The 15,006-nt window shown below is 48.7% G+C and overlaps 1 protein-coding gene across 2 annotated transcripts in view; it reads left to right on the forward strand.

Annotated features, from left to right (window-relative positions):
* The first annotated feature begins 2,584 nt into the window (after positions 1-2,584).
* Positions 2,585-15,006, forward strand: part of TMEM67 (transmembrane protein 67) — an 81,580-nt gene continuing 69,158 nt past the window's right edge. Inside the window, exons 1-3 of one of the 2 annotated variants that reach the window (XM_040354660.1) lie at positions 2,585-2,812; positions 10,588-10,673; positions 12,943-13,033. In XM_040354660.1, coding sequence (XP_040210594.1) covers positions 2,617-2,812; positions 10,588-10,673; positions 12,943-13,033 — 373 coding nt within the window. In that variant the 5' untranslated portion in view covers positions 2,585-2,616. Of the gene's footprint in view, positions 2,813-10,587; positions 10,674-12,942; positions 13,034-15,006 lie in introns of those variants that run through there. The other variant, XM_040354661.1, reaches the window with a different exon arrangement.

The raw sequence follows: 15,006 nt of genomic DNA on the forward strand, positions 1-15,006 counted from the left end.
AGGGAAGGAGGGGAGTTGATGGGAGTGAAGAGGGAAGGAGGGGGAGTTGATGGGAGTGAAGAGGGAAGGAGGGAGAGTTGATGGGAGTGAAGAGGGAAGGAGGGAGAGTTGATGGGAGTGAAGAGGGAAGGAGGGAGAGTTGATGGGAGTGAAGAGGGAAGTTGATGGGAGTGAAGAGGGAAGGAGGGAGAGTTGATGGGAGTGAAGAGGGAAGGAGGGGGAGTTGATGGGAGTGAAGAGGGAAGGAGGGGGAGTTGATGGGAGTGAAGAGGGAAGTTGATGGGAGTGAAGAGGGAAGGAGGGAGAGTTGATGGGAGTGAAGAGGGAAGGAGGGGGAGTTGATGGGAGTGAAGAGGGAAGGAGGGAGAGTTGATGGGAGTGAAGAGGGAAGGAGGGAGAGTTGATGGGAGTGAAGAGGGAAGGAGGGAGAGTTGATGGGAGTGAAGAGGGAAGTTGATGGGAGTGAAGAGGGAAGGAGGGAGAGTTGATGGGAGTGAAGAGGGAAGGAGGGGGAGTTGATGGGAGTGAAGAGGGAAGGAGGGGGAGTTGATGGGAGTGAAGAGGGAAGTTGATGGGAGTGAAGAGGGAAGGAGGGAGAGTTGATGGGAGTGAAGAGGGAAGGAGGGGGAGTTGATGGGAGTGAAGAGGGAAGGAGGGAGAGTTGATGGGAGTGAAGAGGGAAGGAGGGAGAGTTGATGGGAGTGAAGAGGGAAGGAGGGGGAGTTGATGGGAGTGAAGAGGGAAGGAGGGAGAGTTGATGGGAGTGAAGAGGGAAGGAGGGAGAGTTGATGGGAGTGAAGAGGGAAGGAGGGAGAGTTGATGGGAGTGAAGAGGGAAGGAGGGAGAGTTGATGGGAGTGAAGAGGGAAGGAGGGAGAGTTGATGGGAGTGAAGAGGGAAGGAGGGGGAGTTGATGGGAGTGAAGAGGGAAGGAGGGGGAGTTGATGGGAGTGAAGAGGGAAGGAGGGAGAGTTGATGGGAGTGAAGAGGGAAGTTGATGGGAGTGAAGAGGGAAGGAGGGGGAGTTGATGGGAGTGAAGAGGGAAGGAGGGGGAGTTGATGGGAGTGAAGAGGGAAGGAGGGAGAGTTGATGGGAGTGAAGAGGGAAGGAGGGAGAGTTGATGGGAGTGAAGAGGGAAGGAGGGAGAGTTGATGGGAGTGAAGAGGGAAGTTGATGGGAGTGAAGAGGGAAGGAGGGAGAGTTGATGGGAGTGAAGAGGGAAGGAGGGGGAGTTGATGGGAGTGAAGAGGGAAGGAGGGGGAGTTGATGGGAGTGAAGAGGGAAGTTGATGGGAGTGAAGAGGGAAGGAGGGAGAGTTGATGGGAGTGAAGAGGGAAGGAGGGGGAGTTGATGGGAGTGAAGAGGGAAGGAGGGAGAGTTGATGGGAGTGAAGAGGGAAGGAGGGAGAGTTGATGGGAGTGAAGAGGGAAGGAGGGAGAGTTGATGGGAGTGAAGAGGGAAGTTGATGGGAGTGAAGAGGGAAGGAGGGAGAGTTGATGGGAGTGAAGAGGGAAGGAGGGAGAGTTGATGGGAGTGAAGAGGGAAGGAGGGGGAGTTGATGGGAGTGAAGAGGGAAGTTGATGGGAGTGAAGAGGGAAGGAGGGAGAGTTGATGGGAGTGAAGAGGGAAGGAGGGGGAGTTGATGGGAGTGAAGAGGGAAGGAGGGAGAGTTGATGGGAGTGAAGAGGGAAGGAGGGAGAGTTGATGGGAGTGAAGAGGGAAGGAGGGGGAGTTGATGGGAGTGAAGAGGGAAGGAGGGAGAGTTGATGGGAGTGAAGAGGGAAGGAGGGGAGTTGATGGGAGTGAAGAGGGAAGGAGGGGGAGTTGATGGGAGTGAAGAGGGAAGGAGGGAGAGTTGATGGGAGTGAAGAGGGAAGGAGGGAGAGTTGATGGGAGTGAAGAGGGAAGGAGGGAGAGTTGATGGGAGTGAAGAGGGAAGTTGATGGGAGTGAAGAGGGAAGGAGGGGGAGTTGATGGGAGTGAAGAGGGAAGGAGGGGGAGTTGATGGGAGTGAAGAGGGAAGGAGGGGAGTTGATGGGAGTGAAGAGGGAAGGAGGGGAGTTGATGGGAGTGAAGAGGGAAGGAGGGGGAGTTGATGGGAGTGAAGAGGGAAGGAGGGGAGTTGATGGGAGTGAAGAGGGAAGGAGGGGAGTTGATGGGAGTGAAGAGGGAAGGAGGGGGAGTTGATGGGAGTGAAGAGGGAAGGAGGGGAGTTGATGGGAGTGAAGAGGGAAGGAGGGGGAGTTGATGGGAGTGAAGAGGGAAGGAGGGGGAGTTGATGGGAGTGAAGAGGGAAGGAGGGGGAGTTGATGGGAGTGAAGAGGGAAGGAGGGGAGTTGATGGGAGTGAAGAGGGCTTGGTAAACAAGGAGACAGATTGATATGTTGCAGAACTCAGTAACAAACTGCGTTGTGGTGTGAGCATGACACAGAAAACTATTGTTAGCAATGCATCCAGGGAAAGTGCCCCTTTCTTGTGCCAGCCCTGAATATACACACAGCGAGGACTACAGACAATCACACGTGGATCTGTGTACACTCCTCCATCCATCCCTCCCTCCTCCTCCTGCATGTCTCTGCTTATCCCCTCTCCTCCCCCTCCCTCCCTCATTCAGCCATGGAGCCCGGGAAGAGGATCAGTGTGGGCTCCAGAGGCCTGTGCCTGTGTCTGGCCATTCTCTGCCTGCCATGCAGCAGCCTTCTCTATTCCATCCCCCTGCAGCGTCCAGAGCACTGCTCATTGCAACAATACTACGACCCAGGGATGGTGTCCTGTGTGCAGTGCCCAGACACCCAGCGGCCCAGCCAGGATGGTAGATATATAAACAGGGGGAATGGGGTGCACAGGGGTCATGTAACTGGTGCATGTATTTGCAAATGTATGCAAACTAAACCCGTTTATAATGCATACTGATATACACAAGTCCCCATTACAAGCCACAGGGGGTGGTAGAAGCAGCCAATGCTGTGTGAGATCAATGGAGGAAGGGAGGCTGTAACTAAAGATTATTCGATTTGTTGGCTGATTATTATTTTGATCAAGTAATAGGATAAAAACCTCCAAAAACTTTGTATAATTTAGTTAATATTCTTGAATATTTCAATGCAGTGGTAAATATAAATAAACACAGCTATATGGTTAGGGAACAAGATATCTAATCCACTCTGAGAATATCATAACACACACACACACATATATACAGTATATATATATATATATATATATATATATATATGTATGTGTGATATATATATATATGAAGCCAAAAGCTGTCACGGCCGGGTGCCCAGAGTGGCAATGGAGGAGAGGAGCGACGCTCCGGGCGCCGCATCGCTGGACAGTGGAACATGAAAGTGTCTGTTTATTAATAGTCAGCAGCTACACATTTTGTAGCTGCTGACTTTTAATAAACATAAAAAGCCTGGAACTTTTAATAAACATAAAAAGCCTGGAAAATTCAGGATTTTTTTAACCACTTCCAGACCGCCCACCGCACATTTACTGCGGCAGGGCAGCCTGGCTGCGTGAAACAATGTACCTGTACGCTGTTGTTTCTTCTGGGTCTAGGGCGTGTGTGTGCGCCACTGACGACCCGCTCTCGCTGTAATCAGACACAGCAGAAGCCAATCAGCGGGGCCAGCATCATTAGTACAGTAAGACCCTTTTACATTGGAGGCATTTTTCAGGCGCTTTAGCGCTAAAAATAGCGCCTGAAAAAAGCCTCAGCTGCAATCCCAGTGTGAAAGCCTCCAGTGCTTTCACAATGAGGCGCTGCACTCGTGGGGCATTAAGAAAAGTCCTACCAGCAGCTTCTTTGCAGCACTTTAGGAGCGGTAAACTCACTTTTAACCCTTTTTCGGCCTCTTGGGGGTTAAAAGCGAAAAGCAGCCAGAGTGCTTTTTTTTTTTTTTTTACCACTGATCACTGTATTAGTGTTACTCACCTCAAAAAGAGTCACTGAGCCCAGGTTCACACTGGGCTGTGGGAGTGAAGCCGTGCGAGTTCAGCTGAACTCGCACGATTTCACTCCCGCTGGCAGTCTCAATTTCGGCCGCGATTTCAGAGACATCTGTGCAAGTTTCTGCACAGATGTCAATGTAAATCATGGCCCCGAAATCGCAAAAAGTAGTACAGGAACTTCTTTTTGAAATCGGTGCAGCGCCGCAGATGCGGCATCGCACCGATTAGGACGGTGCCATTGCCGGCAAATGCCGCCGATTTGAGATGCAATTTGACATCTCAAATCGCATCTAAAATCGTACCAGTGTGAACCAGGCCTTGGTGTTCAATTTGTCTACCGCGATGTTGCAGTCCTGCTATAAATCGCTGATCGCCGCCATTACTAATAAAAATATTTCATAGTTTGTAGGTGCAATAACTTTTGCACAAACCAATCAATATACACTTATTGGGATTTTTTTGCCGAAAATATGTAGCAGAATACATATTGGCCTAAATTGATGGAAAAATTATTATAAACGTTTTTTTTTATTGGATGCGTTTTATAGTAGGAAGTAAACAATATTTTCTTTCATAATTGTTGGTATTTTTTTGTTTATAGCGCAAAAAATAAAAACGCAGAGGTGATCAAATACCACCAAAAGAAAGCTCTATTTGTGGGGGGAAAAAAAGGACAATTTTGTATGCGTACAGCATTGCATGAAAGCGCAATTGTCAGTTAAAGCAACGCAGTGCTGTATCTAAAAAAAATGGCCTGGTAATGAAGGGAGAGAAAGCATCCGGTCCCTTCTGCCTTCCAAGTGCCCCAACAGCAAGCTGCAAAGTATAGTATACTGGGGCCCATATAGCAAGGTAATAAAAAACCTTCTGCCTTTAGAATCGCTCACTTCCTTCAATTGCCCAGGACTACATGTCCCATGAGGCATTGCTTCTCACACATTCACAAGTACTTACTGACATGTATACACGGTGTGCTGCACTGTGTATGCTGACATGTATGAACGGTGTACTGAGGTGTATGTGTGTTGCACTGTAGTTTCTGATATGTAACAAATAATGCATTCTGTATGCAGGCCAACTAATCGTCTGACCAACTAATCGATTATGAAAATGGTTGACAACTATTTTCATAATCAATTATTACCGTATTTATCTGGGTATTGCGCGCTCCGGCGTATAGCGCGCACCCCTAAAGTGGACCCGACATTCCTGTAAAAAAACATTTTAGTACTTACAGTTTTGGTGTCTTGTGCGGCGTCCATCGGCGGCCTTGTCGGGTCCGGCGTTCGTCTACGGCTTCGGGTGTCCTCTTCGTCGAGTCCGGCGTCCTTCTGCGGCGTCCTCCCCGCTCGATCCCCGCTTTCCCGCGCCGAGTTTGAATACTGCGCCGGCATATACTGAGCACAGTACACTCGTGTATAGTCGGGCAGGCTCGGCTACTCTCGCACTCACGTCCTATACGTCCAGGACGAGAGGAGCCGAACCTGCCCGACTATACACGAGTGTACTGCGATAGGTATATGCCGGCGCAGTGTTCAAACTCGGCGCGGGAAAGCGGGTATCGGCGTATATCGCGCACCCACGATTTTGCCCTGATTTTCAGGGCAAAAAAGTGCGCGGTATACGCCGATAAATACGGTATGTTGTTTCAGCCCTACTGTGAAGAGCATAGACTAAGAATTAATACAATGACTGTCCACAGTGCAGTGTCTTATAGCAGCCACACTGAGATTCACTTTTTGGAATAACTACCCTTTGCATACTGATGATCAGTGCTCTATCAGTGTAAATGTCCCGTCACACTTGCCAGTTACCGGCGCTCCTCTCCTCACGCTGTGACAGCACATGAGGAAAGGAATGCCATTCCGGCAAGATTGTTTACGCTGTGATTGGCCATTTATCCCAATCTGTGATCAGCTGTGTCCAAAGAACACAGCATTCATGTTTTGGATTTCTGGGTTCTTGAAGGAACTGCCCGCGGTTAAAGAAAATTCCACAAACTTAGACCATATTCTACCGTACACTTTATTTGTGCTTCCTTTCCTTGAGCTCATAAGGGTAGAGATCACCCGAGAGGCGCAGCCAAGGGATTCTAGCCTTTCCCTTTCAAGAACCAGACCGCTAGTTTCATTTGAGCCGGACAGGGATGGAGGAGCGTCCCCTGGGAGAGAAGGTCTGGTCTGCATGGTATTAGAATTGGGTCCTGAAGACTCAGATGGACTAGAAGAGGGAACCATGGCCTGTTCGGCCAGAATGGAGCCACCATTGTAATTTCTACTTCTTCCGCAAGAAGTCTCTTCAGGAATTTCAGAATTATTGGGATCGGGGGAAAGGCGTACGCCCTCTGAAACCACCACCGATCCGTTAGGGCATCCGTCCCGATTGCCTGGCTGTAGTAACCCCTTGTGTAGAATTTTTTCAATTTGGCATTGTTCGGAGAAGCAAAGAGATCCACTTGGGGATTGACTCCCAGGGACAAGATCCAACGAAAGGACTGATCGTGGAGAGACCATTCGTTGACGTCCACCTGAGTTCGTGACAGGAAATCCGCCTGGGAGTTCTGAATGCCTGGAATGAAAACAGCCGTCAGGTTGACCAGGTTCACTTGGGCCCATTTCATAATGGGCTCTACTTCCTGGAGAAGGGATGAGCTCCGAGTCCCGCCTTGTCTCTTGACATATGATACTGCTGTGGTGTTGTCCATCCTTAGAATTACTGACTTTCCCTTCAGCAGTTGTGAAAAGGACTGTAGGGCACACCAGGCCGCTCGAAGCTCCAGGGTGTTCGAGCCTGGATTGTGGAGGCGAGCGTCCCACCTGCCTTGCGCCATGCTTGTGCCGCATAAGGCCCCCCAACCGGAGCCACTGGCATCTGTCGTCACTGTGACCCACGAAACTGGAGCGATGGAGTGACAATTCAGCAGATTCTTCGGTTGAAGCCACCAGAAGAGGCTGCCCCTCATTGACGTTGAAATGTGGATCCGCTGACTCATGCTCCCTGATTTCCACTGCCTGAGAAAGCCGGATTGGAAGGGACGTAGCTTCCAAAGCGCCCATTTCACCATTGGTGTTGTGGATACCATTGTCCCAATGATCTTCAAGCATTGATGAGCTCTTAGGTGGCGAGTACTCAAGGCCCGGGAAATCCTCCCCTGAATTACCGGAATCTTCTCTACTGGTAGGGAGATGGTCTTCCTTACCGTGTCGAATTGAGCTCCCAGATAGGTTAGACACTGAGTTGGCTCTAGGTGGCTTTTTGTCAGGTTCAGGAGCCACCCGAATTCGGACAAGGTCGAGATGACCTGATCTTTCTGTGCCAGGAGAAGGGTTTTGTCTTGGGACAAGACCAGGAGATCGTCCAGATAATGGTACAAACGAATCTTCTTCAGCCTGATGAGGGCTACCAGTGCCAAAAGAACTTTGGTGAAGACCCGTGGGGATGTTGTTAGGCCAAAGGGTAGACATACGAACTGGAGATGTTCCTGGTTGACATAGAACCTGAGGAACTTGTGCAGCTCTGCTGCTACTGGGACGTGGAAATAGGCATCCTTCAGGTCCACAGAAATCATCCAGTCGCCCGGTTGTATTGCTTGTTGGATGGTTGATAAAGTTTCCATCTTGAACTTTTTGTGTGTTATAAATTTGTTCAGGTACGTTAAGTCTATGACTGGACGCCAGGTACCGTTCTTCTTCTGTACTAAGAAGAGAGGGGAGTACACCCCAAGAAACTGTTCGTCTTTTGGGACGTGTACCACTGCCCCTTGAATTTTCAGGAGGTGAATGTAATCTAGAAGGACCTGTCTCTGTTCCAGTGACCCTGGAAGAAGGGTGGAGATGAACTTTGGACAGGGAGGACTGGAAAAGGACCATGTGTGTCCTGAGGTCACGGTCTTGATGACCCAAAAGTCCTTGATTGAGGCCGCCCAGACGTGCCGATAAAGGAGTAGACAAGCTCCAACACGATCCGCTTGGGCGGGCGTTGTCTCAAAAAGATTTCCCTTTGTCGCGTCCAGTTGACGCTTGAGTAGTTGGAGTAGGTTTGCGGTAGGAGCCTCTACCCCTGCTCCAATTCCTTCTGTAGTTTCCGCCAGGTCTGTAAGCGCGAGCTTCCCTAGCGCGATCCCGGCTGTATCGCCGAAATTGGGGTGTTTTTCTTCCTGTCTGGCGCTTGTCCTGAGGAAGGAAACCCGACTTGCCCCCCGTGGCTTTGGAGATGGCATCATCCAGCTTGTTACCAAACAGGGTTGACCCTTCGAAGGGAATCTTGCACCAGTTCTGCTTCGATGATGGGTCAGCAACCCAGGGGCGTAGCCAGAGGGCCCGTTTCGCGGTCACAGAAGAAAGCATAATCCTAGCTAACAGGCGGATTAAGTCAACGGAGGCTTCACCCAGGAATGCGACCGCCAGTTTTAGCTCTGCCGTGGCTGAGTTCTTAGCTAGTTCTTCAGAGACGCCTTTGAGGAAAGAATCAACGTTTTCCGTCCAGGCTTCCATGGCCTTTGATAATGCCGCTAAAGCTAGAGCCGGTTTGCACGCTGTGCCTGCTAGGCCATAAATTCTTCTGAGGTCCTGGTCCATTCTTCTGTCCAGGCCATCTTTGAAAGAGACGGAGTCAGCAATAGGTAAAGTGACGTGTTTAGCAAGTCTCGTTACCGCCGCATCTACTAGAGGAACATTCTCCAAATGTTTGACCTCCTCCTGTTTGAAGGGATAGAGCCTTGATGCTTTGTTAGCCATGGAAGATTTCTTGTCCACCTTGCTCCATTCCTCTTCAAAGATGCCCTTCAGTTCAGACAGAAACGGGAACGTAGGGCGTTCTTTTCCCAAGCGCTTAAAATATTTTTTCTGCTTGGCTGGAGAAGCGGGTTGTTTCTCCCATAAGAGAGCCTCCTTAATCGCTTTGACGAGTGGCGTCACCTGCGCGAAGTCAAATTCTAAGCCTTCTTCATCACTCTCTAGGTCACCCTCAGGAAAAGCCGGAGTGGAGGCTTGAGGCCGGGAAGGACCTGGATCCTCTAGGATCTCCAAGTTTGGGGAAACAGACCCGTCAGTGTTGGTCTGAATTTGCGTGTGGGGCATGTTCTCTCTTAGAGTTCGTTGAACCACACGTTCCACCAGAGACTCGATACAATGACCTTCAGTCTCTTTTTCCCTGACCGCATGGGCGTAGCATCGGTCGCATAATGACTTGCCCTCCGGGACACGAGTGTCACATCCCCAGCAGGCTCTGCGATCAGAGCGACTATCATGGTGGTGGGAGCGGTGTCTTGAGGAGGAATGTGAGCTTCTTCTCCGGTGGGAAGAAGTAGAAGGAGATCTATGTTTGGATCTCGACTTGGAAGAAGAGTGTTGCGGTCTGGCAAGGTCTGCGACATTCGGCTCTGGATTAGAAGGGCTAGAAAAACATTTAGGGAAAAATGAGTCAACACCCATGGATTATGACTAGCAACCCCTAGCCCTGATCCCTTTCCAGCACATACCTTGTGCGTGAGGGCTGGCCGCCTGTAGACGGTGACTGGTCCATATTTTTCAGGACCTGCGTACAGTGGATGACAATTCGGAACCAACAAGGAACCTATGGTGCCGAATAAAAAAGTATAAGAAAATAAAAGTATGCTGTCCCCTTAAGAAGAAATTCTCTGCTAATTACTGCTTTCTCTCTCTTTTTTTTTTTAAAAACACAAATAAATAAAATAAATGTAACTAATTAAAAGATAGTTCATTTAGATAAAACAATTGAATATAATTAAATAAATGCAGAAAGACATAAGTTAAATAGCAGAGCCTGGTAAAATCAATGTTAGCCAGAAGTAAAGAACCATTCACTGACCTGGCAACCAGAGGGGAGACACCCAGACACTCAGCTGCTCGTCTGAAGGGAAACCCAATGAACACAGGCGAGCAGCTGATTTTAAATCACCCGCCGGTGACGTCACGCGTCCTCCACGAACGCGCCTGCGCAGTGGATCGCGATCCCACGGCGCCTGCGCGGCCGCCGCGGGAACCAACGGACTGCGCATGCGCGACCAAGCCTCGCTCTGAGGGTGGATACGGCGCATGCGCGGGGCACTAGCGATGGGAATCAGGAAGTCAGAGGCGTGCTGGAACGCAGAAGCGCTCCAGCCGCCATACACACATAGACAGACAACACAGAGGCAAATATAAACCGCTGCCATGGAGGAATATAGAGAAAAAGGGACCTTGCCAGCCGATCCTAGATGTCTTCAGCACACGCCACAGCCACAACCAAATGTGCTGGGAAGCTCTCCACCCGCCCATGGCTGGGATCCGAGCTGCACCGCTTAAAGTGTGCCCTTTTCCATTCCTTGAAGAAACGATTTGGATCCATGGAGGAGGGAAAAAAAAGGAACACTGAGTCTATTGGTGAGTTAACTTTTATGGGTATGGGGTCCTATCACATTGGAGAGGAGGCGGGATTAACCCACACGTAGGCTGCCATGGAGTCAGTCAGGAAATGTTTGTTTTATCTTACTTTTTTTTCATGTTTGTCCAGGGGAAAAAACTAACACTAAAAACTAGAAGTTTTTCCATAATAATTTAATACTTGAGAGCTACACTCAGATCAGGAAATCAATGCACATGTAACTAAACATTTTCTGTTCATTAGGTCTATCCTGTGAATGCCTTCCTGGATACAAATTTGGTTCCAAGAATGGTCCCGTTATCACCTGCCACAAATGCCTGGACAGAATGGTAAGGATTTATTTATTTTTGCAAGCAAATTCTGACCTGCCCCATTTTATTAGGTATATGTTGGCAGATTTTAGACTGTTATTGATTTAGTCCCCTTGCACATTGACTCCTGTGTGTAAGAAATAATAGGTATTGTAAAATGCAAAAATGTATTCTCAGCACTGGAAATCCAATGCTTATAGTTTTTGTTGTGATGCTTATGCCATAGAGCAAGTTCTAGTTCGCATTGGGCAAAGGGCTGCAGTAAAAAAAAAAAAACAGGTATTCTGGTCATGATGGTGATGTCCACTTCTGTTGTTTACTGCTGAATACAGCAGTTAAAGTGATTGTAAAGGTTCATCATTTTCTTTCTTTTTTTTTTTTTAAATAACAAACATGTCATACTTACCTCCACTGTGCAGTTCGTTTTGCAGTGAGTGGCCCCGATCCTCCTATTCTGGGATCCCACAAGGGGATTTCCTTGCGAGCGCGCTCCGGTGTAATCTACTCGGCGTCCATAGCCGCCGAGTGTATAACTCGGCCCCGCCACCCGACTTAGACTGAACTCCAGGATTTTTTTGTATTGCATAGATACATTGGTCCTGCTTGGCACAATGGGGCAGATCCACAGAGATCTGCACCCGCGCAGCGTATCAGAGATACGCTACGGCGCCGTATCTTACCTGGCTTTAGTTCGAATCCTGGAAGAATTTGCGCCGTAAGTTACGGCGGCGTAGTCTATCTCTGGCGGCGGAATTCAAATTGGCGATTAGGGGGCGTGTTTCATTTAAATGAAGCGCGTCCCCGCGCCGAATTAACTGAGCATGCTCCGTTTCTAAATTTCCCGCCGTGCATTGCACTAAATGATGTCGCATTGACGTCATTTTTTTTAACTTAGACGTGAATTACGTCCATCCCGATTCACGAACGACTTACAAAAAAAAAAAAAATTCAAAATACACGCGGGAACGACGGCCATACTTAACATGGCAGGTCTAACTATACGCGTCGAAATACCAGCTTTAACTATACGCCGGAAAAAGCTGACTAGAGACGCCGTAAAAAAATGCGCTGGATCGACGGAAATAGCTAATTTGCATAACCGACGCGGAAAACGACGTGAACGCCACCCAGCGGATGCTGAAGTATTGCATCTTAGATCCCGAAGGCGTACGAGGACGTATACCTGTCGGATCTAACCCAGATGCCGTCGTATCTTGGTTTTGAGGATTCAAACCAAAGATACGACGTGGGTAATTTGAAAGTACGCCGGCGTATCAGTAGATACGCCGGCGTACTAGCTCTGTGGATCTTCCCCAATGTAAGTATGCATATCTCATACCTGTTGACTGCTGGGGAAGCTGACAATTGCTGTAGTAGTCAGGGAGCCAGTGGCTGCGCTGCTATCAATCTATCCAATCAACGTAGAGACTCTGTGGAGAAGAGGACGCCGGGGACGCACAGAGCAGGTGAACTGGCTCAGGTAAGCAAAACAGGGGGGCTGGTGCTTGCTACGTGTTTTTTCACCTTCATGCATAGGATGCATGAAGGTGAAAAAACACGAACCTTTACAACCCCTTTAAGGATCAATTCACACTATTGCGTTAAAATTCATGTCAACACCCGCATCCAATTTGCGTAAGTGTGAATTGGGCTTATTCACACGTGTGGCTGGGTGGTAGTAAAACCTAGGCCATTGAGATGTGGTTTTACTGCCCGCCTGAACACTAACATAGAGTCACTGCAAAACCTAGACAGCATGTCGCTTTCAGGGGGAAGTGCTGCAGGGAACACAACTGATGCAGTTCTATGGGGCCACCATGCAACCAACCCGTACACTGTATTTTGTGGTATTTTAAGGCTCAAACATCTCTGAAACGCGATCTGAGCATGGATAGCTTTTTAGAGAAGCAGCAGTCTCTTCTGCACATGTGCAGCTCTAAAGCACCCTTCTGACTACACCTAATCCTTAAAATGTACCCTAAACATTACACACTTAAAGATGAATTCTACTGTATGTTTGACCTGGTATCAGTCTCTTGCAGTCCCTGTATAGCAGGGCTGGAATGTAAGGTGAAGAAGCAGGGCAAGGAGCATGTCTGCTTGTCAGTGTGCTTCATATCCTAAATGGGAATATTGTTGACACTAAAGGGAGTCAAGGATACGCCACCATCCTTCCCCAAAAAGAAAAAAAAAAGAAAAAAAAATGCTTTAACAAAAAATAAGATAATGAAGTATGTTAAGTATTTCATATAACCCACATGTGTAATATATCTACATATTATTTTAGGGTGTAACCACTGATGGCTGGGATTGCATTAAATGCCCTGGTGCATTAACTGCAAGCGGCACGTGCCAGTGTTCTCCAGGAAATATACTGGGTGAGCATAATCTGTAATATTTCATAATGAGCTAATGTAAACACTTGCTTCATTTTCCTGCAACAACAGCATAGCCAACACATATGTTGCAGCGGTGCTGTATCCAGGGGTTTCACGCATATATTTTGGAACATTTTTTTTTTTGTTTTTACCTTTTCAGCTGGATTACAGAACAACAAATGAAGGAGCAGACCTGGAAGGTTTACATTATGTAATGAAAATACACTATATTACCAAAAGTATTGGGACGCCTGCTTTTACATGCACTTTAATGGCGTCTTGGTCTGTAGGGTTCAATATTGAGTTGGCCCACCGTTTGCAGCTATAACAGCTTCAACTCTTCTGGGAAGGCTGTCCACAAGATTTAGGAGTGTGTCTATGGCCATTCTTCCAGAAGTGCATTTTTGAGGTCAGGCACTCATGTGAATGAGAAGGCCTGGCACACAGTCTCCACTCTAATTCATCCCAAAGGTGTTCTATCGGGTTGAGGTTAGGACTCTCTGTAGGCCAGTCAAGTTCCTCCACCCCAAACTCGCTCACCCATGTCTTTATGGACCTCGCTTTATGCAATGGTGCACAGTCATGTTGGAACAGGAAGGGGCCATCCCCAAACTGTTCCCGCAAAGTTGGGGGCATGAAAGGAGGGTGGGATCATGTTGGCCCCATATATTTTCTTTATCGTACATCACGGGACACAGAGAAGCATAGTAATTACTATGTGGGTTATAGAGAGTACCTTCAGGTGTGGACACTGGCACGCCCTTAAGGCAAGAAGTTCCCTCCCCTATATAACCCCTCCCATACCGGGAGTGCCTCAGTTTTTTGCCAGTGTCTAAGGTGTTGGTCACGAGTGAACATGTGCTCCAAGGAGCTCCACTGGAGGGATCCATATTGGATGTAAAAAGCCTCCATGAAATCCGGATCCGTCCAAAGTGCTTCTGAGCCAAAGTGGACGGTACCCGGGCCCCGGTTAAGAAGAACGGGGTTTGGCCTGTAATGCTTCTCTTTGAGAGCTGGATCCTGGTTATTCAGTACTTTGGTCAATTTCCTAATACCAAAAGTTTACTGACAGGGTGCGATATGGGTCCAGGGGTGTGGTGTTCCTGTCCATGGACCCCGGTCCCTGAAGGTCTATAGACGCTGCTCTCCGTGATGGGTGAAGATTGGACTGTCTGTTATGCAGAGTCCTGCAGCGTTGGATCAGGTAAGTGAAGGTGCTTCAGGACTTGGTCCTAGGAGTAACCTTCCTTTATTTGAGCCATTATGTTTGCCTAAAGCTATCTGTCTGTGCTTCTCCTATATGGTCCTGTGTGTTGTGGGGAGGAGGGGTATCTCTAGTCAGGTAGTTAGCCCCTCCTGTGCAGGTTAAAAGCAGAAAAAAGTTGTCCAAAATGTTTGGCTTCACTTGGCTTACCTGGTCCTCACATGGAGCTGTGGTGTTCCATCCTCATGCATGAGCGCGTAGCGTCATGCGCGCGCGACATTGATGTGTCTTAGGCGCACGCGCGCGCACAAATGAATTTTTTGTGCGCTGCTTCGGTGCGCACGAATGTGCGCGGCGTGCTCCGTGAGATGCGTGTGACGACGTGCGCGCGTGCGGCTACGTGTGCGCGCGTAGCCTCGTGGTGCACGCCTAACAGCGGCGTGCGCATGCGCGCAGGGGGTCTATCTCAGCTGTTCTCTATGAGACTTGAGATTACAGGACAGAGCAGGTCAGGTGATTACACCTAGTCCTTATATGCTCCAGTCCACCTAACTGGTTCTGGCTGACGGTGGACACAGAGATCTTGTGCACATACTTTCAGTATTTAGTACTGGTGGTGGACAGTGACATCTGCTTAAGGCGCATAGTGGGCTCTGCACCTTGCCAACCATCAAATAGCAGCGTCAGTGCTGGTCTATAGGTTCGCAAGTAGTTGCAACTATTGTGAGTACCTCAGCTTTATCATGGCTAAAGGCTCAGGGACTAGAAG

Source organism: Rana temporaria, chromosome 5 (genome assembly GCF_905171775.1).
Source record: "Rana temporaria chromosome 5, aRanTem1.1, whole genome shotgun sequence".
NCBI lineage: Eukaryota > Metazoa > Chordata > Amphibia > Anura > Ranidae > Rana > Rana temporaria.